The sequence below is a fragment of the Malurus melanocephalus genome, unplaced genomic scaffold, assembly GCF_030028575.1.
Source record: "Malurus melanocephalus ecotype Western Australia unplaced genomic scaffold, MMel_1.1 scaffold_1, whole genome shotgun sequence".
In the NCBI taxonomy this organism is placed as follows: Eukaryota; Metazoa; Chordata; class Aves; order Passeriformes; family Maluridae; genus Malurus; species Malurus melanocephalus.
The window spans coordinates 2,658,272-2,683,622 of record NW_026623233.1 but is presented as its reverse complement, the minus strand read 5'-3'; the positions used below and the strand labels follow the sequence as shown (position 1 = coordinate 2,683,622).

At 40.3% G+C, this 25,351-nt stretch overlaps 1 protein-coding gene across 3 annotated transcripts in view; it reads left to right on the top strand.

Annotated features, from left to right (window-relative positions):
- Positions 1-24,043, top strand: part of SHROOM2 (shroom family member 2) — a 114,541-nt gene extending 90,498 nt beyond the window's left edge. For all 3 annotated transcript variants that reach the window (XM_057389753.1, XM_057389745.1, XM_057389760.1), the window contains 5 exons: positions 8,266-9,015; positions 12,676-13,227; positions 13,796-13,976; positions 18,503-18,775; positions 23,758-24,043. In XM_057389753.1, coding sequence (XP_057245736.1) covers positions 8,266-9,015; positions 12,676-13,227; positions 13,796-13,976; positions 18,503-18,775; positions 23,758-24,024 — 2,023 coding nt within the window. In that variant the 3' untranslated portion in view covers positions 24,025-24,043. The remainder of the gene's footprint in view (positions 1-8,265; positions 9,016-12,675; positions 13,228-13,795; positions 13,977-18,502; positions 18,776-23,757) is intronic.
- Positions 24,044-25,351: the final 1,308 nt, after the last annotated feature.

Here is a 25,351-nt window from a genome sequence, read left to right as displayed (position 1 = left end):
ATGAAGAYTCTCCTCTAAAATTAAAGTATTGGTTATTTGAACATCGTTCAGAAAGGAGCCTAGTAACACACTGATCTTTTAAAATCATTGTAAACAGTTAAAACCTGTGGAGCTGTAGTTGTGGAAATATGAAACATGATTTTCACAAATGAAAAGAAAAACGCTTAAAAAATTAAAGGACTTTTAAGTTTTGTTTTATTTTTTTTTTATTAACCAAATCCAGGGGGTGGGGGTGGGGGAAAGGAAAAGCTTTGAAGTCTCTGAGATCTTTTCCCTGAGGTCAGAAGTTTCTGGTGATGTAACATACAGTACAGACTAAGCCTTCACTTATCAAGGTTAAAGTTGACAGAGCTTGTATGAACTTGTCAATCATAGGAAGCAGGCAAAAACAAGCCAGCTGTTGTGAGGCATGGCTTTGAAAATCCTCTGTGTTACAGYAAATGAGACGCAGAGGTTGAGACAGATTCAGTTCTGCAAGGCTTTCAAACCGACTGGCACATTTGCAAGGATGCAAAGCTCACATATCCAGTGAATATGGGTAAAAAGCTGTAAATCCTGGTAAGATCATCTTGTCTTTAGTGTTCAAGCGTGAAAGAAATGGCTAGAGGTTTATGCTTTACTTACCTTTTTTTTGTCAGTTCCGAACAGAAATTGGCAATATTATTTTATACAGTATTTCTTTTGTTCTTCAGGTCTTTGAGCACAGGCTGCATCTTCTGYCCCTATCAGCAGAAGCTACAGTAGCAAATTAGCAATGATGCAATGCTTGGTACAGAATTTTATTTTGCTTAGTGTAATCGACAGCTCTGTTCACTGATGGGTTGGGAGAAAAGGGGGAAAACGTGAGTTAATTCCAGCTAAGATGCTCTGGGTGCATATGTTCGCACACATGCGCTGTTTTTAGCAGCTTTTGTTTTCACAGTTGGCATCATGTACACTGGAATTAGAAGGCAGTGCCTTTTGAAAATACTTGTTTTCTGGACTGAGGGCTGCAGTGCCGTTGTTGTGGCTCAGGGTGCCAGGCTCGGGGTTCCTCTCGGCTAGGGGTGGTGCGAGAGCTTTTCATCTTGTTATTTTCCTGGCAAGCCTGTTACTGTGAGTACAGGCTTGCACGAAGACCTTTTCCACAGCAGCAGGAGCTATTAGCTGGGAGTGTAAAAGAATTGGATGTGACTATTAGAAGCAAGCGGTGAGTGTGTCTCTGAGTCTCTGAAAAGATGGCTATTGAAACGTGTGCATGTGCATGCTAATTAATTTAAATAACTGGTTTAGGATTTTTTTTCCATCAGAAATGAGCTAGCTATGTGTTCATTTTGGTGAGAGAATGYCTGAGAATCCCAGGTGACCTAGTTGTTATTCAGAAAGTGTTTCATTTTATAGCCTGTCTAATGTTACCTAATTCTTGTTCAGCTGCAAGCAGCTGTTTTCAGTAGTAATAGCAACAAGAAAATAGCAACAGCTATTATCAGGAAAAAAGGTCCGGATTTAAAAAAAAATCAAAGGAGTGGTGACTGGAATGTAGGTGGTTTTTTTTTTTTAGTACATTGACAAAACAATCATTCTTCTTTGAGCTTTCTTTAATGTGACTATGATTTTCTTGTTAGCCGTGTTGGAAAATACTGTCTTTTGTCTCTGMATCGGTTGCCATTTGTGTAATATGATGGTTCTCGTTATACTGTTGGGATATTCTGATGATTGAATTCAGTGTGTAAGYACTGAACACATTAACTGGTTGACTTTGGTAGAAGTCATTTTAATTCCATKCAGGTATTCCCTGTGTGCTAGGAGAGGCATGCAATAGCTAAAGCAAGTAAGAATAYAGCCATAAAAATTATCTTTTATCATTTATTTTTGATGTGCAGCAGAATGGAGGAGGGGCTTTTGTTTTCTGAACTAAGGGAAGGAAAGCATCCCTCCCTCTGCCTTTTCCCACAAGATTCTTCCCTTCTGCATAAAGGCCCTCATGCTGCTATAAGAAATACAATTTTAATCAGATTTGATTTTTGTTGTGGACCTATGCCTTTTGCTGTTACCCATGACTGGCCTACATTCATCCATCAACATAACTTCATTTATTTACTGTGGAATTAGAGTGGTTATGTTCTTTGTTATTTATTTCTGATTTTAATGGAGAAAGAGGTAACATTTTTAAAGAGACAGAATGTGAGATGAAAACACATTGCAGTGTGCACGTTGCTGTGCAGGTGGCACAGGAGAGGAAATTCTGATGGGATCGATGGACTGGCAAGCAGTGTCTGTTACCGTATTTCATTCAGTGATAAAGCCAGGTGATAATGCAAGGGTTGTTAAGCTAGAGTGACATTTTGCTTTATCACATTGGGTGCAACAACTAAGCTGTATTTTGTGTGACTGACTAAACAGATAGCTGCCATTGAAGTGCAGATAATGTTAACAGGCATTCAGAGACAGAATTCTAAAACCAAGACTTGCACCATGATAAACGGGTTGTAGTGTAACAGTGATGTGCTGTGGGATATACTTTGTGAAATATTTTGCTAGTTTTGTACCTTCAGTTGTCTTCTGACAGGCCTTTTTTTTTTTTCTATGAGAGAAAGCATCCTCTCAACATTCAGTATTCTTTTCATCTTAACACATGCTTTGGTTTTAGGACTGTTTTCTTCAGCAGTGATTCTTGGATGCTAGTTGCCATCATCTGTCTCTTCAGACCAAGGCAGTGGACAGCTCTGCTTCTTTTTAGTGTCTTACATTCTATGTCTCTTCATGGCATGACTGCTGGGTAGAGCCATCATGGGTTTTTAGAGGGTTCTTTCTTCTGTGCATTTGTCTTTAAAGATTTCTAAGTAGTTTTGTAGCCCAGGCTTTCTTTTAGTATCTTTGGAATATGTTTCATGTGTCACTATTTGATGGATCGTATGTGCTGTACTGACTCGGTAGTGCTAGCAGAAATTTCATCAGTAAAATGAACCACTCGTAATATAATTGCCCTGGTATTGGATGTCTAAATTGTGGTGTGGTATTGTCAATGTCTCCTGAGTATTGCAAAAGTAGTATAGTAAAACCAGTTTAAGGGCCTCAGTGGTCCTGGACCTTCTGGGAGAAAAAGCATATGGGACTCAGATGAGGATTCAGATAACTAATAGAAGGGAGAGGTCTGCGTGCGCGTGAAGTGCTGACTTAAGCTGAGTCCACAGAGAAGTCAGGTTTCATTCTGAGTTGGCTAGACTTTGTTGGCTGAACAGTTGGCTAAACACAGATGTCCCATGAGACCTGAGATAGCCCAGCATATCCCACTTGGCTTCCAGCTGCCACCTTTTATGCCTTTAAAGTTTCTGAAATTGTAGAAGACACCTGTGACTGGATAGCTAAATTGATCCCCTAGACAGTAAAACCAATGCATGGTTTGCTTGTAGAGACTGTTGTAGGGTCAGCTATAATCTCTTAGATTGCATTAATGCTTATAAATATGAATTAAAATGGGACATTAGACCTCAATTTTTTTCCTGAATTTCCAACAGTCATACCTTACGCACCCCATTCTAACTTCATAGCATTGTGTTGTTGTCTGAAGCAGTACTATACTGGATAGAAGAAACTACCCTTTATTTGTGGGCTATTGCAGATGTGCTTTTGGATCCTAGTGTGCCAGGGGCCAGACATATACCCAATGAAAACATAATTTCAGCGCATTAAGTTCATAGCTTAGAAAGTAACACATTGGCGAGGGTGTGCCTGTAAACAGGATTTTGTCATAAGCAAAGACAGTATTTCCCGATTGCTTTAAGCCACGTAATTACCTGTTTCAAGTCAGGCCGGGTCCTTGGTCCAGTTTTCTGTGGGACTGTACAATTCATACTGCTAGTACACTGAAAGGAGCAGGAAAACAAAACTCAAAATGTCTAAGAAGACTACCCCTTCTGGCAGAGTACCTGCATAAGGTCACTTTAAAGGRCCTGAAAAACTGTGGCCTTGATTTTGAGGGTATTTTTGTTATTGTATGGTGAGGGCTTTTATGGAGGAGTCATACTCAGGTATGAAGGCCTTTTTCCAGCGTAGCTTGTAGTTCTTGAGAAGGAATTTAAATCAGAAACAGCCACTCTATTTGCTCTGGTTTGCCAGTGAGTTAGTGCAGGACACATCATTGCTTACATAACCATGCTTATGTTTTATGGTGAAACTTTTGCACAGAGGTCAGGTCTTTAACAAATCATACATTTTTCAAATGTTGGCTAATGCATTTTTGCAGAGCTTATCTAGTCTGGAATTTTGAAGTTGGAGTGTCTCRTGGCACTGTTTGGGTTGGCATGAAGTGTTTTCAAGAAACTGTAAATCAGATAGATAAAAATCAAACACATTGAGTTTATTGAAGTCACTTTCCTTTACTGAGGTGCAATATTCAATCAGATCATTCTACCTCTCTATCCAGATTTAGTCAAATCTTAAGTATGGGGCAAAGAAAGAAATAGGTTTGGAGATGTTTTTTATGGCAACCAAAAATGTTATTTTTCTGATAAGCCTCTATACATAATGATTCATTTTTGTAACTGCTCAGTGACTCCACTGGCAAGCTTTTATTAATGTGTGTGTGTATGTGTGTATATGGTTTAACTTTCATGTAAGAGCTTACATTTCTGTTACCTCTCTCTGGTTTGTTAGAATAGCCTGTTGTATAATTGCTTGGGGGACTGGGGCTGTCCAGGCTGGGGAAGAGATTTGRGAGTTTTTTGCCCAGCTTAGTCTTTATATGGTCTGTACATTTCAGTCTTGAGTGTGTATACCCCAGGCTAGCGGAGCCAGGAAACAGAGAGATGTACTTGTCCATTTAGGTAGAAAATATTTAGTGCCAGTATGGAGATCCACATTGCCAGCCCCACAGCAGTAAGTGATGGTGTTGTGGCTGTGGCCACTGTGAAAATGCAAACCACAGAGCAGAGCTCATCCTGCMCTCACTGATAAATGCTCAGTCTCTTGGCTCTTCACACAGAAGCCCTCTGGGAATGCTGAGCCCTCTGCTAAATGAGAGCTCCTCAAAAATGTGAAGGGCTGGTGTGTGTAATGAAGCAATTCCTTCTTTTCAGTTAGAGACATACATTGGTTTTGTGCCTTCTGCCATTTAGAGAAGAAAGCTCCTATAGCAAAATACCAAAGGCAAGTGCAGTAGAAAAGGCTGGTGTTAGGCTCCTGTCCTAGACTCACCCTTACTGAATACCACCTTGTAGCAACAGTGTAAGACAATTACACTTCCTTTGCAGTTCAGGTTAAGTGACTGGTGTAAGTTGTCTGACAGTGAAAGCTGTTATGTGCCGTGCCAGGGGTGAGGAATGTGGTGTGAGCTTTCCAGATTCTATTGTGTCAGMAAAGCTCTAGCAAATCCAGTAATTGTGGTGTTGTATTATGGAGGTGGGGGAGCTTTGCGTTTGAAGATAGCTAAGAGTTTAATGTTTTTGATGTTGGCTGGTTTGTTATCTAGAATGAAAATAGTAATTAAGTCAACTGTCATGTTTTCAGATAATGTAAAATTGTTCTGTGTCTCTCACTTTGTGATGTGTGGTTATAAATGATGAGTTCCTTTCAGTGGTATGTTATCTTTGCATAATCCYGTGGGCCTCATTTCCAAAACAGCTGTATTCTGGGCATATTATTACATGATGCACTGACAGATAAAAAGCATCTTAGTGGACTTCTCAGTATTGATAATAATGTAACACCTTTGCAGGTTCTTGCCACTGTCTTCTCCTGGGGCTTGAAGCTTGTTTTCTTTTCCTCCTTTCTGAACAGTAAGCCTAAATCTCTCCAAAATAATGTGATGAGCATGCTTTGCATGAAGACCCACTCACATTGAATGCAATTTAGCTTCAGTTTTGAATGTAGCCACCATCTTTCCTCAGACTCATTTTGTGTGGCACTGCAGAATTTTTGACTAATTTTGTGGAAGCTGTATGAAGGCACGTGTGTAATGTCTGAATTTTACCTCCATGTTTGCAAATATGGCATCTCTAAATTTCTCTGTGCTGTAATTCTTTGCCCTTTTGCTCAGTTTCAGAAGGTGACAGGACTACTAAAGCATTCATTGCCTCTGAGCCAGAGTAACATATATATATATACCAATATATTGGTTACATGTTTTGGATGTGCACGTGTCAGATCAGTGGTGTTCTGTGTCCTGTTTGCTTCCACCAGCACTCCCAATCCCGATGTGCATGTAAAGTTCATGGTATAGGTTTTAAACTGGCTGAGGTAATGCATGTAATTGATGTCTTTGCAGCATTTTGTGCCACACTCTTGATTTTTCTGTGCACCTCAGAGCATCTGTTGAACTGGTTGATGTCATGGATGTGAAAGTGAATTAGGAGGCCCGAAGAGTTTTTGCACAGGCTAACTAGGAGAAAATTGTGCTCTTCGTGGGTTAGCTAGACAATGAAAAATGCTGATTTAAACACAGTATTTCATATGTAAGGCCTGCAGTCTTCATTTGGTAAATATTTCCATTAAAATTAGCTGATCTGTTTACAGGCCTGGTTCTGCTTACATTGAACTTACTAGGGAAAATGAGCTGACTCTTGAGATGCCAAGACACCACATAACCAAATCTGAATAGTGTTGGTCTTTCCAGCCTTTTGTATTATTTTTGATTTCACAAAACTGTCCTTCATCTGCTATTAAAGGAGGAGCCAATAAATACTGTTTTGTAAATCAGAATTGACTCTGAATTTGTCAGACAACTTGAAATTGTTTGAGCCAACTACCCTTAGGTAAGAGCAATATGAAGAGATCTGAATATTAACATTACTAAACTCATTCATGTTAAATTGAGAATTTACCAGTTCAATTTTAAGGCTTAACACTTCACACGAAACAGAAGGATTGTTTATGTGACTTCTCAAGAATCCACATGTAGTCAGTTGTCTTTCCACAATACTTAGTTTTAAATATTCATTTTAGTTTAACTGAAACAATAATGCAAGTGTGTAATTACTCCAATTTCATTTCTTCTTGAATTTACAATAGACTTAAGGGTATTTGTTACTTTATGTGCTTTTATCTCAAATTTGGTTTTCCTGCACACTGGTGTTAGCTGCCTGTAGACTTTCTCAAAACTGGTACAGTGATGTTAATAAGGTATTCACATTGAAAATTTAAGTAARCCTTATTTTACCAATAGGCTGGGAGGTCCACCCCTTTCACAGTCACCTCCAAAGAAAGCTTGGGCAGTCAGTGCATGACTAGAGGATTGCTACTTAAAAATACAGAGGCCAGCACTATCAATAGCACAAGTTACATTAGTGTCTCTCTGAGGCCTTTCACTTCTTAGTTGCAGCTTCTTTTCTAAGTTCATAGTGTCTCTTCATCCTCCTCTACACAGAGAGCAAACCTGTCTCCTCTCGAGTTCCCGAAGCACTTTTCTCCTGCCTTCTGCTTCTTCCCCAGTTTATTAGTATCTGGTGAGCACAAATGTATTACRTGTCTTGTGGCAAAGGACAAGCATGGAGCTGCGAAAGGCTGTTTCCTGGCTAGAGAAACGGAGTGTAAAACTGGAATAAACCCAAAAATATTCCTGTCAAAGATAAAGCCTTTTTGCCCATTGTTTGCCATTTGTGCTGACAGGGCAAAAGAAGTTCAGCCTTATAATAAGTCTGACTGGAAAATMCTACCCTTTCTAAATTTCCTTTTCAGCCTTAATTCAGGAGATACTAATTTTTCCTTTCCCAGTTTTTTGGCTTCAGCAAACATTTTATTTGCACTCATTTAATTTTTCAGCAGATACACAAAAATTCAATCTCCAGATTCATAATTAAAGTTCCTGGTATTCAGTTCGCATTTGAATGTTACTGAAGTATTAATATTCCACCTAGATAAGAAACTTGTTTCGCACCCTTTGTTATTGACTCTGGAGATAGAAGAGAATTAAATTTTAGTATTAGAATTCCTCTTCTGGAGACAGTTTTGTTTTCTACCAACATTTGGACATTTGGCTGTGCATTTAACTAAGCCATGCAGACTACAGTGCCTCGGGTTACGTAGAGATTGTGTCGTGTCCTGTGGCGCTCCATACCCTAATTTAGCCTGACATTATGTTTTGACTCATCACGTTAGATTAGGTACACCATGTGTGCCCATACATGAGAGGATGTTTTTGTGCCGTGCAGTTAGTTACCAGAGGTTGGAGGAGTTGGTGTTAAATGTTGGATGTGATCTCGGTGTTCGAGTTTCCTGGGTTGGTGCTATGGCCTTGCACTGAAGCAAATAAACCAGCATTGTACTAACAGCATATTTTTTTTTCTTTAGGCAAGCTGACACAGGAGCCCTGAGGGAACACCCACGAGAGAAGAGCGATCAGTTGAACCACAATTTAGRCCACAAGTGGAAGTCATCTGTCAGACCTTTGCATGTGCAAGAACCTACAGTTCTGCCTCACGAGAGTCGGGGCAGGTCTGGGACATTGCCTAGTGACTACAGATACTCTCAGGAAAACGTGAATGAGAAGAGCAAGGATTGTAGCCAGCCTCACCTGCCCTACTCTGAGCCACAGACCCTGAATGAGARCCACTCCTGTCAGTCCTGGGGCAGAGGAGAGGAAAACCATAGGATAGAGCCAGTGCTGCTGAACAAGAAGCGTGGACCTGCTCCTCAGAGGCCACCACCGCCTAAAAGAGATAAATACAGGCGACCAGATATTTCTGCACCATCACTTGGCACCTCTTCTGAATCTCTGCAGGTGTCAGSCAGCCGGCCCTTTCCGTCCTCATCCCCCAGCTCTGCTGAAGTATTTGCCAATCAGTCCTCTCTCTGTCAGAGTCCTGCAGCTTTCAATGGAAAACTGAAGAGTGCTAATCCACAGCAACTCCAGCAAGTGTCATCCACRGAGAATGTTTGTCAGCACTTAGAAGAAAAAACACACCTGAAGTCTGAGTCTTCCAAGTATCGGTATCTTCAAAAACCTGGTATGGAGTCATCAAGGTCCCCTTCTCCCCAGTTTGCACCACAGAAGCTCACTGATAAACCTCCTGTGTCCCTACAGGATGAAAACCCAGCCAGGTACTAGATGTAACACCTTTATTATTTTATTAATGTTTTTTGCCCAGTTAGACCTTATTAGTTGTCTGTTCATTTGGTTTACACATCCTTCAAGTTCATTAAGCATTGATCCATTGCAGCTTATCTTAGAGACCACAGGCTTGTGAAATTCCTTTGGTACCATTAATGTCCTTCAGCTGGTCTGTGGTTTCTTTTAGTTGACTTGTGCTGCTCAGGTGTTCCAGCTGGTAGGTAGTAGAACACAAAAGGGAAGAGTTCTAAAGGATTTTCTACTGTAAGTCCTGGTAAAGTCAGAAGATTCACTGTCGTCATTTCCCTTACCTGAGTCTGTATGTAAATTTGAATCAGAGTAGAGACAAAKCAGATGTGGGAAGGGAAGCTGGATCTTTTATGAGAACATCTGTTTTGAAAACACACAGGGTAATACACACTTCCAAATYATGACTGGTTTTATGTTGCTTTTTCAGTGAAATGTGGCACTGCAGGTTGTCTGTGGAGGAGTCCTCAACACTTTATGTTGTCAGGGACTAAACACTCAGTAGGAGATTGTCAGTCCTTTCCCAGGGCAGATAAACTCAGAATTAGACAACTGACTTTAATTAATTGATTGCTGGGTCTGTCATATGGTGCTAACATCATAAAAGGTTATTCTCCCACAAGATAACAAACTCTTCCAGGAAGGTCAGGAATCTTGGATTTCATAAATCCTTCAGCACTATAATTCATGGTTAAAGAATGAAAGCAAAGCCTCTAAGCTGAATTCACGCAGAGGTTGCTTCTCTGAGCAAAAGCAGTTGGCATGGCTTTTTTCTACCCTAAGTAAATGGTTGAACAAACTCAGGCTGTTTTCCATTGTGCCTTATGACATGAAAACATGAATCACTTTTTTTCTTAAAAAGGCCTTGATGTTTTTCTTCCTATGACTGGAGAAAAAATTAGGTTTCATTCTGCAGTGTTTTTAATGTGCATTAATAATATAATTTAAAATGTAAAGTGGAGTATGTCATATGAACGCTGGAATCCATGTGCCAAGGTAGATGGCAGTAATGACTTCCTTAATGTTTTGCTTTGACTTCCTCAAAGTATTRCTTTATTATAGATATGAAGGATGCATAGAAAGCCTATTGTATTTGTCCTTCCTTTTTGCTAAGCTTTAACGTTGAAATGAGCACTGAGGTRTGTGCCTAATTATGTGCTCATATCTGAATGATAAAATACTTACCCTGCAAATCCTTTGCTAACATTTAAAATTTTTAGGCTCAGACAGCTCTTGTTTGCACACGATGTATTGTCTGCAGTTAATTAAATTACTCAGTAAAACAGGTTCAGCCAAAAAGGACAAGTGTAGTGGCCATACCTCTGAACTTTGTATATGGCATTTATTTCATATGAATAAAAAACTGTTAAGCAGATTTATCTTAATATATAGTTAATCAGATTTGGCTTATTATTTCTATTGGCTGCTTGCATATGAGCTGTTGGACATGTCACTTTGTATGCTGGGGGCAGCTGATGTTTGATGATGTCAGTGGCTTTTGTACTCTGTTAAGGTGTCATGTTCATCCACAGGCCAAAGTGAACATGTGGGGGGTTTCCTGCAGTGATTTAGGCAGAGCGATGTGTGGGGGGCAAATACTGATGGTGTGCACAACCCAGTTATTKCCAAAGACAACTGTTTAGCAACAACAAAGCTGAAAAAAGTGCATCAGTATATTGCCATTAAACCTACACTCAAGGAGAGACTGTTTGTGGTTGTGTTGAAGCTTTGGAATTCCCACAAGCAGAGTTGCTGCAAGTCAAAATTTCATGCTTCCTTTTTACAAGTTGAAAACCTTCAGAAATCAGGAGGTTAGTGATTGCAGAAACAGAATTWTTTAAGCACCTGGTATTGAATTGCTTTTGCTTTTACTGAAATCAATTGATTTGATGATTCCTTAAGTTTCTGGAAAATCTTGGACTTGGCTGAGAAGAATGTCCTCAGTCTCAAAACAGATGCTGGACATTTTAGGTGAAGAATTGCAGTCAGCTCACTTCTTTTCCAGTTGCCGCACACTTATTTATACATTCATCTTATATTCCCCCAAACTGAAAAATATATTCCTCTTCACATTCTGGTGGAGTTTAAAATGCATGGGTTTTAACTAAAAGAAGCTAAAGAAAGGGTTGGAGGTGGTGGGTGGGCACTGCCCAGCTCTCCTGCAGTCAGGTGGTGAGTCTATGTCTCCAGGTGGGGAGCTGGGTCTATGCAGTGGGCACAGGAGTGAGCCCTTTAAAATGACMGTCCCCTTGAATGAAAACAGCCTCACCAAATGGGAGTGGGGAGGTTCAGTGTGGGCTGGAAAACCTGCCCCAAGTGTTGGATCAGTTATATTGAAGCATGTCCACAAAGTACTTGTGCAAAGTAAATAACTACTGGGAGGCTACGCCTTCATTCAGAGGCAAATATACCTTTAAAATATAAGATACAGCTTCTGAAAAAATGTCTAGTCAAACAGATTCTGCTGTTACCAACAGAAGAAAAGTATAAGTTTATTTTAGGGCAAGTGACACACCCGCACTTAGAGGAGTAGCRTGTCACTTATCTGAAAGGCAACAAGCTACCCAGCCAGATGAAACCAGATATTTTAGCTAGTAGGCAATGTTCCTTTCCTTGCTGTAGAGCTTCCAAACCCACAATATGACAATAATTTTAAACTTTTTGCAAACTCAGAACCACTAAACTGACTTAAGTTTCTTACATGGTTTACGTACAGTACGGATGTTTCTGTAATGTTATTTAACATGTTATTGTCCAATTTAAAAATCTAAGTTAGCCTCCTCTTTAAATAGCTTTCCTTACTGAATGGCTAAGGTGGCCCTTTGTGCACGCAGTAAAGAGCTTCTGCTACAAGCTTCTCTTAAAGAGAGTATCCAGAATTGTATATTATCCTCTTCAATGACTGGTTTCTCTTCTTTAAGTGGAAAAGCAGGACACTACAGTGGGATCKGTTTATTAAACTWCTATGTGATATGTGAAATTTTATAAAYGAAGATTTTTTTAAACCATGTAACTAAGTTTTGAATRATTTTCAGGTTTCCCACATGTGATTATTTGTTATTCTCGTAGCTCAGCAAAAACCTAGCCCGTGGGATGCTCCCATCTGGTCTGTTGTCTGCTCCCTTGGAAGAGCTGAGAATTGATGTGAGGGCATCACAAACTCCCGAGGCAGCTCAGCTGCCTGTCAGGCCAAATGCCAAGGCCACTTGGATCTGTGTGAGGCAGTGAGGTTGAGCTCAGGGCACGTTTTCCTCTGTACCTGTGGCAAAGGTAAAAACAAAGAAGTAAAAGGTGGTTTAGCAGCACTGACTGAAATCTGGGGCCTGGCTGCTGAGATTGGACCCTCACGCTCATGGAAACAAACAGAAGTCCTGTATCATGAGTATTGTACAAGCCTGTTGTTAGGATACCTTACAAATGAACTAATAATACTATTTAAAATTTGTGGGCAGAAAAGAAAATGTGTAGATTTAGGGTTTGAGATGCTAAGAGTGCTAAGAATATTCCATTGCCTCGCTTTCTTACCTATCYTTTTGTATATTTGGGCTTCCCCTTGTTTTGCAGTTATGAATTGAGAGTTAAGTTTCTTCCATTTCTAAGGATGAACTTTATTTATTTTCCAGAATTGAAAGGGTTATAGACAACAATACTACTGTGAAAATGGTTCCCATCAAGATAGTTCATTCTGAGAGCAGCGCGGAGAAGGAGAGTCGGCAGAGCCTTGTCAGTACAATGGAGCCTCCTGCTTTACCCAGTGGTTTGGAAAAGGACCAGATCAAAACACTCAGCACTTCTGAGCAATCCTATTCACGATTCTGTGCTTACACCAGGCAAGGTGTAGAGCCAGAGCCAGAAGTCAGAACCAAACCAGCTGACCCTCAACCACCTGAAGAACCTGGGAGCAACTTGAAGGACAGCAGTGCTGCCACACAAGCATCCAGCTATGTAAAGGCCAAAGAAAAAACCTTTGAAGACTGGAAGTCAGAAGAGCTTGCCAGAGAGATTGTGGGAAGAGATAAATCTCTAGCAGACATACTAGATCCTAATGTGAAAATAAAAACAACCATGGATCTGATGGTTGGTATATTCCCGAAAGATGAACATCTCCTAGAAGAGGCTCAGCAGCGCAGGAAGCTCCTGCCAAAAGTTCCCTCTCCAAAAGTTTCAGAAGAGAAGTGAGTATTACTTTCTGTAAGCCAGTATATCCTTGTAAACTTCTATCCAGTGTGTCAGTAATCCAAGGTTGAAAGTCAGAGTCTTCCTACTGTTGAGGGTCTTTTCTAAGACTTTTATGATAGTAGTCAAGCATATACTAGTAGTGATACCATTAATGACAGAAACAGAACAGTGTTGTACAACATGAAAAATTTTCAAGGCATAGTTGAAAGCCAGTTTTTGACAACTTAAGAAATCATTAACTTTTTCCATTTCATAGTGATTGCGTATTGTAGCAAGATCATCTAGTAACTGGATGAAGAAGGAACAGTATGCTTGCCTTTTTTACATGAATTTATTTAGGAATTGATGAGTATGAAATTTATAAAGACAAGCTTTTGCTGAGCATGTAGTGAATTCATTTTCAGTACAGAWTTTTTTTCACAGTGTTTATTTATCCTGTTTACATAGGTAATGGTTTTCTCTTGAACCCYCTGCTTGTTTGAAATAATGGCTCTAAAAGATTCTCCTTTCTTTTCATTGATTTAAGTGTCAAGGCAGTTAATGAAAGTTTTGACTTTTTCCCAGGAAAGAGGAGCAGAGTGCACCATCTGCCATCTCCCTGACAACCAATTCTACTTACTACAGCACATCTGCACCAAAGGCAGAGCTGCTGATTAAAATGAAGGACATGCAGGAGCAGCAGCAACAGCAGCAGAGTGAGGATGATTCTGAAGATGAACTGGATCATGACTTGTCAGAGAAGAAGGTAAAAGATCTTTCTAAAAGTGTAATGGGAGGCTCTGAGTTCTGTTCATTACATTAACTGTGAATTTGTTTGACTAAACATCCCTCAATAAAAGGCCTTCCTACAGGATCAGTAGGAAAAAAATCAGCTCTTTCAGTTCTGGGGTTGTTTGTTTTTTTKGTWTTTTGGAGATGAGTTACGTGTACAGCTGGGAATTTAGGAACTTGGTATTAGGTACTTCTTGCAACTTGTTTCACGTTTTGGAAAGTGTCAAGGGGAGAAGTTTTGGGGAGGTTATTTTAAACTACTATTTTCCATTTAAGTTCCTTGTATATTTCTCACTATGTACAAAAAAGCAACAGTGCTTATGTAKCCCACTGTCTCTGGTGATAGTTTCAGTCGTTCCAAATTTTTGAAATTTAGGTCCAGAATCTGGGTTTCTCTTGAGAATCCTTCTTTTTTCTTTTTTATTTTCCTCCCACGTTGTTTTCATGGGCAGCAAACTGTTTCTCCTGTCTCCMAAATTGAAAATTATTGTGGGAGATAGCTAATTAGCCTGGTGGATTCAGTGAAAGTTASTCATCACAGGAGAAGGAAGCAGTCTTCTTATTCATCCCCATCCTTGGTGTTTTATTTCTGATCAAAGGTCACCATAATTCCCTAGATACTACAGTAATGATCTGACATTTGTGTGGTTTGAGAAAGTGTTGTCCTACAGTTAAATCATTGCATTCATCTCATTAGTGATTTGGCACAAAATATTTTAATCATTGTTCCCAGTATGGATAAGCTGGAGGAAGTGTTCTGTTTGATTAAGTAAAGTGGTGTAGTTTAACWCTGTTTACCTAAGCCACTAATGCAGTGGTGTGCAAATCTTTTCTGTCCAAATGAGCTCTCTGCCTAAAAATCAGTTGCCAGGGTGTACTTGATAATCCAGTCCAAAAGAAATTACTTTTAATTACTAGGAATATATCTAGTTGCTAAGAATGAGAGATTTCCCCCTCTGGTTCAGTGCAGGAGTGGCTGGCACTGCACTTGAGCGGGCTGTTGTGTTTTCTGTTACCTGTGTTTTGTTTCATCCTCTGCATGGCACAGTTCCATGTGCTGTGAGCTGCCAGAGGCATGGTGTGGCTGCAGCAGACCAATCCTCACGCTCTTGCTAGACAGCTGCTGAATCCAGCAGCTGTACTACTTAGACAAATTAAGGATTCCACTTCATTTTAAATAATTTGGTTTTATCTGGGGCCACACGACTGTCATGTTCATGCTTTTTGCTAGAATTAGTTTCATTCTCATTAATTACAGAGTAGGAGGGAGGTAAAATTAAACCTTTCTGGTTTGCCCAGCAAACTAAATACTAAAGCTTTTATTAGCAAGAATGCCATTTACTGCTGTTGGTTTCTTAACAGGAAAATCATGTTCACTCTTTTCATACTTCTCCATCCATCCCCCAGCTTCAGTACATACCACTAATCATAGGAGATACGTAGGTTGTCATGAAGAACTTTTAGCAGAACCTTCCCATCTTGTCCTCTAAGTGTGCATGTTGTAGCACCTATGCCCTGCTGCTTGCTTCTCTCCCTGCTCTTCCACRTGGGGTAGGATGGAGCATTCAGTTCAATGGGCTTTCATCATGGATCTTGTCAGAAAACATATAAAGCTCATCGTAACTGGGTCAAGGCATCTTTGTTACATGGACAGAAGATACAGCTTGGCCCAGTTTCTCGTATTTGGCAACAATTTAACAAGGGCTTGTTAGGGACCTGAACATTTTAATGGCACACTTTAGGACTCCAGTAATTTTCGAGGGGCCATATGCCCAGAACCTGTTTCTTAGTTCCTGGAATCTGGTAGTTCTGTTACGAGATATCTTAATTGCAATCCACTGTGGAATGATTGCTRTATTTGTCATTCTCTGCTCTGCAAACCAGAAATGTGTGGTACTGCTTATTTTTTTTTTCTTTCTTAAATAAGTGTAGTAATTTCATATAGAGTTGTTAATTTGTTTTTACTTTTTATTTTGATTTTTGGGTCAATCTCTGTATTCTCAGCTAGCAGGAATGAGAATTGTATTTCCTATGTACTCAGTTTAATGTAGGTTTACCACAATTGTAAAACATTGATCAGATGTTGAAGATGCTATAGGAGTGYTTTTTGTTGTAAGGAAAATCCATGTGTGACTGTGTAGGAAGTTTCCCCTTTGCGTTTAGGAAAATTTTGGCAACTCCTGAAGAGTGTAAAAATAATTGAAGTATACCAGTTTTTTTCTGGTTTGAGGCATGAATTCCTTAGGAATGGGATGGTGAGCTGAGAGTAGAGTATAATTTATGTAAAAGCATGCCAAGCAGTGAGCAACCTGAGCAGTGCTCTGCTGAGCCACTTTCTGTGTTGCTAGTCAGATCAGCAAGAATGACTTTATTGTTTCCTTGTGTACTGGTACAGAATTCACAGCTATAAATTATTCATCTGCCAGTCTCAAGATGTAGACTGCAGCTCTTCTGGCTCAGTAGATATTGAACATAATACAGGTTTCTGCTGGTTAACAAAAGCATGTAGTGAGTTCACATTTGCTGCATGCAGAGGCTGTTTCATCTGGGTAGGAAGCAGTCAGTGATCACAATCCAACTCTTAACAGACCATCTTAGAGAGTGTTTATGGCCTTCTCACCTCAAAAAATGTTGCTTTAGAGGTTAGCTTCAGCTGCTTGGGATGTTATTAAACAGGATGTTACTGGGAAAATGGCTTCTTTCTTTTTTTAAAGAGAGAGCTGATGTGGACTGGCAGACCAGATCAGTGAATGCTGAACAGCCATGTGGCTTTTTTTTTTTTTTTAATTAAAGAAAGTTGCAGCAAAGCTGGAGAAGTGAAAAAACTTGAGATAATAACATAGACCACCACGGTATCCTGCTGTGTTTCAAATGGTGAAGCAGCAGCACAGTGCATGTCATCTGAGGGAAATGAGAGCGTAGCACTGTGACCTACATAATCCAAATCAAACTGCATTTGCATTGAGAGAAGGGGGAAAAAATCAAATCCTGCAGATTAATCAGTCAGTAAAGCAGGCATCTGTAGAACTGCTTACTACCTTAATCTTTGGGCACCCGGGCTAACAGATAACCCAGATCCAGATTAACCTGGACTGAGTACATTAAATCAAAAAGGAGAAAACCAGTATGGATAATCCATGGGTTATATTTCTACTTCCAAAAAGGCTGTTACATTTTCAGGGTGTAGTTGCTTTCTGTTAAGATGGCAGACTTTGTTTTGTGTCGGTTTTTGTTSCCTAAATAAATTGGCAATGACTGTTGAGTGGCCTCTGTGAGCAGCAGCTGCTATCAGTATGTTTCTCAGTAATCATGAAGGCTTGTAATCAGATTTGCATTTGGAAAGCAGAGTTCCTAAAGAATGTCATGAGTAATTAAAAAAAAAAAAAAGCTAGGGGTACTGTGAAATAATGTCTATTTTAAAGGATGTCATTTTCATTCAGAATTTGCATGAAGTGTATATTTAGAGAATCTTTTGGAAATTTTTCGTACCTGAAATTTGAATACCAAAAGGGCATCTCCATTTAAATGAATGAGGCATTTTTAGGGTGTGATTCATCTCAGAGTAGTCAACTAGCTGTACTGACTTCCACCCCTTGTGCACCAGGGAGAGCCAATGGGTGTGTAAGAAACAAGACCTCTTTCCCAAATGCAKGAAAAGTAGCACAGAGGGACCACAGGTCATCAAAGGAGGTCTGGGTTCTTGTTCTGGTTCTCCTGATTCTGCCCCTGACATGATTTTCTAAGGCAGTGCATGTGCACCTCAGGCAGTGGGAGCTATAGTACAGAAAGCCCCCAAACTTTGAATGATATTGTGTATTCACCTGGCCTGGGACAGTGACATCCAGARATGCTTCCTTGGTCCTTTGGCAGAGCCACTTTGCTCAGAGCTGCTTTGTACAATACAGTCGATTTTATTCCCTGCTCTGTGCCGTAGGGATTATGACTACTCTGCAGAAATGTTGTAAGGCTAATGCTACGATTTTCTGAGAGTGGAAGGACTGCCTATTGGAGGAATGCTAATATTATGCAGAAAGGAAAAGAAAGCTTGGCAGTGCCCTAGTTTTAACTGCATCATGTGGAAAATACAGGGTTGTTTTTCTGGTACTGTGTATCTTCCTAAGTGCAGCTCTTCAACAAGGTGTTATAGACCTGGTATTTAGAGACAGAGCAATGTTCTGTACTTTCTGCTGTTTATAGCAGGCTTTAAAGCTGCTCAGAGAAGCAGGAAAGATTGCTGGTAGGGTGAAAATCCTTCATCTTTTCCAACAAAAGTAATTTGCTTTAACATCAGTCTCAAGCTGAGCATCGTGCAGCTGTATTCTGAAGTTTTGAATGCAGAGGTATAGACCTTAGACACAGACATGTATTTATTTGTAATGGATTCATTGTCAAAGCCTCATGGAAGTTTGAAATGTATTAAAGTGCTAGCTGACATGACTTTCAGAAGTAGGGAAAAATGCAGCAGTGCTAATAAATTCTTATCTCCTTTATTTTCCACAGCAAGAACTTATTGACAGCATTAGCAGGAAGCTGCAGGTGCTGAGAGAAGCACGGGAGACACTTCTGGAAGACATCCAAGCAAACAATATACTGGGGGAGGAGGTAGAGGCTATTGTGAAAGAAGTCTGCAAASCAAATGAGTTTGATAAATTCAAGATGTTTATTGGTGACCTTGACAAAGTGGTCAACCTCCTGCTGTCCCTGTCTGGTCGTCTGGCCCGGGTGGAAAACGCCCTCAATAACCTGGATGACAACACCTCTCCAGAAGAACGGGTGAGAAAGGCCAACAATAATATTGTATTTAGGGAAGCTCATGTGGGGGGCTTTGTTTGGTTTTGTTTATCTAAATTGCAGTAGTCAACATGAGGGATAGTGAGTGGATAAATCTCATAAGGCCATTTTTTTAGATTGCTTTAAACTTTTCTCTTTGCCTTCTTTTCTTGGAATACTGAAGCTACAAGTGGCTTGCTGAGAAAAAGCRGTTTTGGGGTACAACATACTGGAAAACAGACTTCTTGGCAAAAGTTTAAAAAAAAATGGAATCTACTGATAAGAGCATGAAAAGGAGGCAAACAAAAATATTCTAACAATTCAAGATGGGAAAAAGCGTGTTCGTGCTGTAATGCAGAAAGCTTACAGACTCCTTGATACTCAACAAGGATCTTGATACAAATCTGTAMGGCTGTTAAAAAGAAAATGCTTCTCATCTACTACACCTTTGTTCCACAATACTTAGCAAGGAACAAGAGCAAGAAACAGCAGGACAAGCCTTTGAAAAGGAGGGTGGGGGGCATTGGGAAACAGGAGGAGGCATTGCAAAAAGAGTTTTTCAATAGAAAGCATGTTTTACCCAAGCAGAATAGCCTGGTAGTGTTGTGGAGGACTGCCAGCAGAAGTGAAAATTTCAGGAGCAGGAGCATTCAGGGTGCTCCTGTCTGTTGGATCCCACCTCTGCTTGCAGCAATTTGTTTAACCTCAGTTCTCATCAGGCCTTACCTGCGAAGGAGATACATAGCAATACAGATATCTACCAAAGGAGAGATATAGATATGTGTGAAACTTAGGCTAAAATAAACAGGGAGTGTGGAGAGGGAGTGTGTTTCAGGTGAGTTAAACTTCTACGGTTAAATGAATGTGAAGTAGGATTTTTGGTTTGTAGCTGTGGACTGAAATGCCAACAGTTCACCTAAGTGCTGTAACAGAATTTTTTCCATGGGCTGTGGCTTCATGTTGTTTCTTCAGCAGATTGCATTGTTCCACCCTTAAGAACCAGTAAGTGCTGGAACTAGTGTGAAGCTGTGCTTTCGCTGTTTGGTCCTAACATACTTGATTAATGGCTGTTCAGACCTCTCTCTGACTGAGGGGGAAGGGGAAGTATTTGACAGCTTATTAAAGGGCAGATCAAAGCTTCTGACACTTAGAGAAATTTAATCCCTTGTTGGATTTTTTTCGAAGTGTGGTTGCAGCTGCCTAATGGGAAAGGAGCTACCAGATGATGTGTGCATATAGGAAACACAGCTTGAGAGCTGTGATAAAAATAGCTTACTGGCTGGATGTGGAAAAGGAAGACGGTGAGGAGGTGTGTAGTAAGGACAGTCAGAAATTGTCTGTGTGCTGTGATGTCAAATTTATGCTGCCAGAAATCCAAATCCCTAACATATTTTAATCCCCATTCATCTTCATACGCACTGACACCAGTCTTGCTATAGTAACATCAGGAGAGATCCATCAGGATTGAGATGAGCCCTGGAGAGAAAGACTTGGGGGTGTTGGTGGATGAAAAGCTCAACATGACTCGGCAATGTGCACTTGGAGCCCAGAGAGCCAAATGTGTCCTGGGCTGCTTCAGAAACAGCGTGGCCAGCAGGTCAAGGGTGGGCATTCTGCCCCTCTGCCCTTGTGAGACCCCACCTGCACTGCTGCATCCAGCTCTGGGTACAAACCACAAGAAAGGTACAGACTTTCTGGAACACTTCCAGACTAAGGCCACTCAGTTGATCAGAGAGCTGGGGCTGCTCATCCTGGASAAGAGAATACCAGGGAGGTCTTAGAGCAGTCTGCCAGTACCTAAMGGAGGCTTGCAGGAGGACTGGAGAGGGAGTTTTTGCAAGGGTATGTGATGACAGGACAAGAGGGAATGGCCTTCAGGTGAAGGAGAATAGGTTTAGATAAGATATTAGGAAAAAGTTCTTTCCTGAGGATGGTGGAACAGGTTGCCCAGAGAGGTTGTAGACCCACTCCAGCTCCCTGGAAATGTTCAAAACCAGGTTGGATGGGGCTTTGAGCAGCCTGGTCTGCTGAGAGAGGGGKTGGAACTAAATGACCTTTAAGGTGCCTTCCAACCCAGACCATTCTATGATTCTATGAAATATATCTAGAAGCAATGGATTTACATTGTTGCTTGTGGATTTTTGGTTGTCCTTTAGTATTTTGTAGATSAAATGATAATATGTGGTGAACCACTAATGTACAATATAAAACAACACAGGAGATTTTACTTCCATTGTTGGGGAGTATATTCCTAGTGATCACTATTTTTTTTTTCCAAACTAATGTTGTCTAATAAACATTTCTCTGATATCTTTCCGTTTTCTAAGAACCAGCAATAGCTTACCAGACTTTCTAAATAAAAGCCATCAAATAATGACTGCTGAATTAATATTCTGGCTATCAGATGCTCTGCTATAGGTCTTTTTTTTGCCACAGGGAACAGTATCAGGTATTTCAACTCCAACTTTTGAAAGGGGCTTCATCTGAAGAGCCACCAGCCCCCTTCCTCTTACACAGGCACTGTGTAAGAGTGTAAGGCCACTGTCTTCTCATTGCTTGCCCCAGGAACCAAAGCACTAAACCTGCAGTCCACAGATGTGGTCAGGTGCCTAAAGCCACAAGACCTGCTAGACTAGGGGCAGGTACCAAGGATATTAGTTTAGGAATTGGACACTGGGAAGTCAGATATGTGATGGAGTTGTTCTTTGTGTGGCTGTCATTCAAAAATAGCCAATTATTCTTGACAAAGACTGTCAACAGAAAGTACAAAAGATATTTCTATCAGAGGAGCTTCAGATGGCCTATGTTGGCTGAGGCTTCAGAGCAGTGCTAGCTGCCAAAAATCCTTCTTCACTCTGCTTGGCTTTAGCTGGTTGAAGATGGTCAGGTGAAACTACCTGACATTATTTACCCTGTTAGCCTGCGTGTGCTGTTCACTCATTGCTCAAAGAACCTCCTCAAAAATGGTGACCTGATCTTGTTACAGTGTGTTTCACTTTATCTTTCCAAGCACACCTTCTGGTGTCAATCATCTTTGGTAGAGGTAAAAATAAAGTCAAGAAGTATCTCATTTGCTTCCTTCCTTTCTGCATCTCACTTTTTTAGGTTTTCTCTAAACCTCCACAAGGGCAGCAGTACTAAGGTATCATGCAAAGTTCATAGCATAAGTAGTGTTTTCTTTTCTTAAATTTACCAGGTTATTCATATTCATCCTAAAGTCTCACCAATAGACCTGGAARAAGAGAAACCATACAACTTAAACCTCAGGGATTGTTATGAAGAACAAAACATTTGATTGTTCTTGTGTCCATTTGCAATGAYAGCAAGTGATTTGAAAAGCAGAGCTGTTTGATTGCAAGGCTATGCAGGTAACTACAGCTGAGCTGCCAGCTGATTGATACATGTCCTCTTGCATTCCTCAAATTCTGACTACTTCTGCTGCTGCTCAGCATACACACACCTGCAAGGCTGCCTGGGAGCAGTCTAGCCACACTCCTGAGTTTTGGGCTGTCTGCTAGTTGCCCTGGTGAGTTCAGGAGAACTATAAGTTCCATCTCTTTGCAGCAGATAATTCTGCTTGCAGCAGGATTTTTTTTCCCCTGGTGTAAGCTCAAAGGAAGATTAAAGTTTTTTTTTTTCTAATAGTGTGTGGTTTTTGTGACTTGTCTTCCATAGCTGTCTTGAATCCTGAATTAATCTAAACTGTGTATTTTAAGTACATTGAGAGCACAGATCTGAAAGCATTTCTCTTGAGCTTTGGGCTGTCTGTAGAAAAAGAGTCAGCGCAGGATGTATGTGCATCTCTGACAGGTAGGTTTGTTAAAGCTCACTGCTCTGTAGCCCCTTTTGTCTCATACTTCCATCTTGGAAAGATTGTTTTATACTCTACAAAACCACTTCTCTGTAAATCCTTCAGGGTTATTAAATAGCATGTGTGATTTAACAGAAGGTGCAAATTAAAAAGATGGACACGTTTATTAGAACAGACTGCGGTTTATTTGAAGACAGCTTCTCAAAGAAACTTCATCTCTGAAGCAAAGCTAGACRTTATGGATTGGTACCTCTTAGGGGCACTTTTTAATTAATTTCAGACATCTGTACAGAATTCTTGATGTCAGAGTGAGCCAGCCTTACTCTGTCACTGGAAAAAGGCAATCACTTGTAGGCAGACATCTGAAATAGGTCAGATTGATAGAGCTCCTGTTTCTCTCCACGTACTGCCAGAGGAGTGGGTGCTTCAGGTGGGACTGTCAGCTATGTAGACAGGTGATGTTGGGGGAGAGGAACCTCGCCCTCCTTGCTCACACATCTCTGAATGGGATATAGCTGTTGTCCTCTTCCTTTGTGTGTTCCTCCCTTCAACCTCCCTTTTTCCTGTTTTGTCTCTTGCGAAGGTCCAAAGCAGAAAGCTCTTTTTGGAGAATAATGCTTTCTTTTTGCTTCCCTTCTGTTGTCTTGCTTCAGCTTTCACTCTTGCTCATATCTGAAGACCACAGGGCTTCACATCTCACAGGGCGCGCTTATGGATGCAGCAGAACTGCTAAATACACAGTGTCAGGAGCTATGTAAGAATAAATTGCTGCATTAATTGGTCTGTTTCTGGGTTCTGTAACCACAGCTGTKCCAGGGCTGTGTATGGAAGCTGTAAGACATTGCTGAGTGAAGTTTCAAATTGAACTGTTTTTCAAAGGCAACTGTATTGTATATAGCTATTTAAAACTATTAAATAGTTAAGGAGTCTTTGAAGTAATACTTTTGAATCCAGKAGAAAGTAATGGTGTATTTTTCATTGATTTAGTAAGTTTTTTGTCAGTTTGTTAATGCATTTTATTAGACTAAATTTTAAGGACTATTCTTTTTCCACCTTTCTAAATATTCAGGAAWGTCTTTGTAGATAAACYGGACTTGAGATTTAAACAGTGAAGCTCTTATCCCAGCCTAGTGAACCCAGTGAATTTTTAATTGTTTTTTTTTTTTCTCCTAAGCGGACAYTGGTAGATAAGCAAAAGCTGCTGACCCAGCAACATGAGGATGCAAAGGAACTGAAGGAAAACCTGGACCGTCGAGAGCGCATTGTCTTCGACATTTTGGCGAACTACTTGAGYGAGGAGAACTTAGCAGACTATGAGCACTTTGTGAAAATGAAGTCGGCCCTGATCATTGAGCAGCGAGAGCTTGAGGACAAGATCAAGCTGGGGGAGGAGCAGCTGAAGTGTCTGACCGACAGCCTCCAGCCTGAGCGCCTCAAATAAGGGCACTGAATCTGACCAATGATGGGAAAAATGGGAAAGAAGGAAGGGATAGGGGAATTTCCAAGTATACGAATGAGTATCTTGGCTTGCCTGAGTATCTAGTAGAGAAACAAGTGCACAAGAGAAAAATAGCTCTCACAACAGCAATAATGCTCTCTTTCATTTTTTTTGGAATGATGTATTTAATTTTTTAGATCACATTTTTATTGCTGGACTCCACAGCTGTTCCTCATTGCTTAACTTGCAGAAAGCTCCACAGAAAAGGACAGACTCTTAACCTTTCTGTTCAGTTTGTTCAGTCTGGCAGTTGTGCATKCAAACAATGGTTTTTTAGAATAGATTGTATACTTCCTTTATGTTCAGATGCTGCACAGTCTGCTGGGAAACCCTACAGCAATTCATGAATGCACATACATTTAGAAGCTCTAAATTTAGTGGGTTTTTATGTTTTTTTTAAAGACACATTAAATAGGGGAAGCGTGCATCTTATAGCTAATATATTCAGATTGCTGAAATGTAGTGTCACTCTGATCCTGTGGCATCAGACACTTTTTTGTAATATTGTATATAGGATGGCATTTCCCCTKGCAGAAAACAGCTTCAAAATCAGTCTCAGTTAAATGCTTCTTAACCAGCGTGCAAATCACCTAATGCCTACCTTGCAGAAGATCTTTTTTTAAATTATTTTGCAAGACATATTTGTACATCCTCTTAGTGCAATGCAAGTGATTTTCTTTACCAAGTTGTACTTGATTTAAGAAACAGGCTGGAAGTACTGTGCTGATTTTATTCAAAATATTTTTCATCTAAATTATTTAGAAGGCTCGTTTGCTTTTTGTGCTTTTTTATGCATGTTTTTATTCTTCTTGTCCCCAACCCACTACACTTTGTGGAAATAAATGTAGGTTAAGGACACTGCCTCTGTTTTTCTTCTGATTGCTCAACATTGTGATGGTTTTCTRTAGACAGTTAAGTTATACTGAAGATGACCTACATAATGCTTTTCATTCCTTTCTCAGACTACCAAATGCAATATGAACACTTCTGCCATGTAAATAGTGTGCATTACTTGGAGCAACTCCGCTTTGTAACTGTGAACATAAGTGGGGCTGTTTGCKTGTTTTTTTCCATTGAACAGTGATAAAGGAGAGATGTTAGTTCACAGTATCGATCACTGCTTGTGTTCTCCTAATACTGCCATTGACTTAGATAATTTCTCATAGCTCTAAAAAGAGGTGCTAACTCATGTTTCAGTGCAGTAATGGGTTATGCTGGCTTGCTTAGATACCTACAGTGAAATTCTGTAGTGTCTAAGTGTCACGTTCTA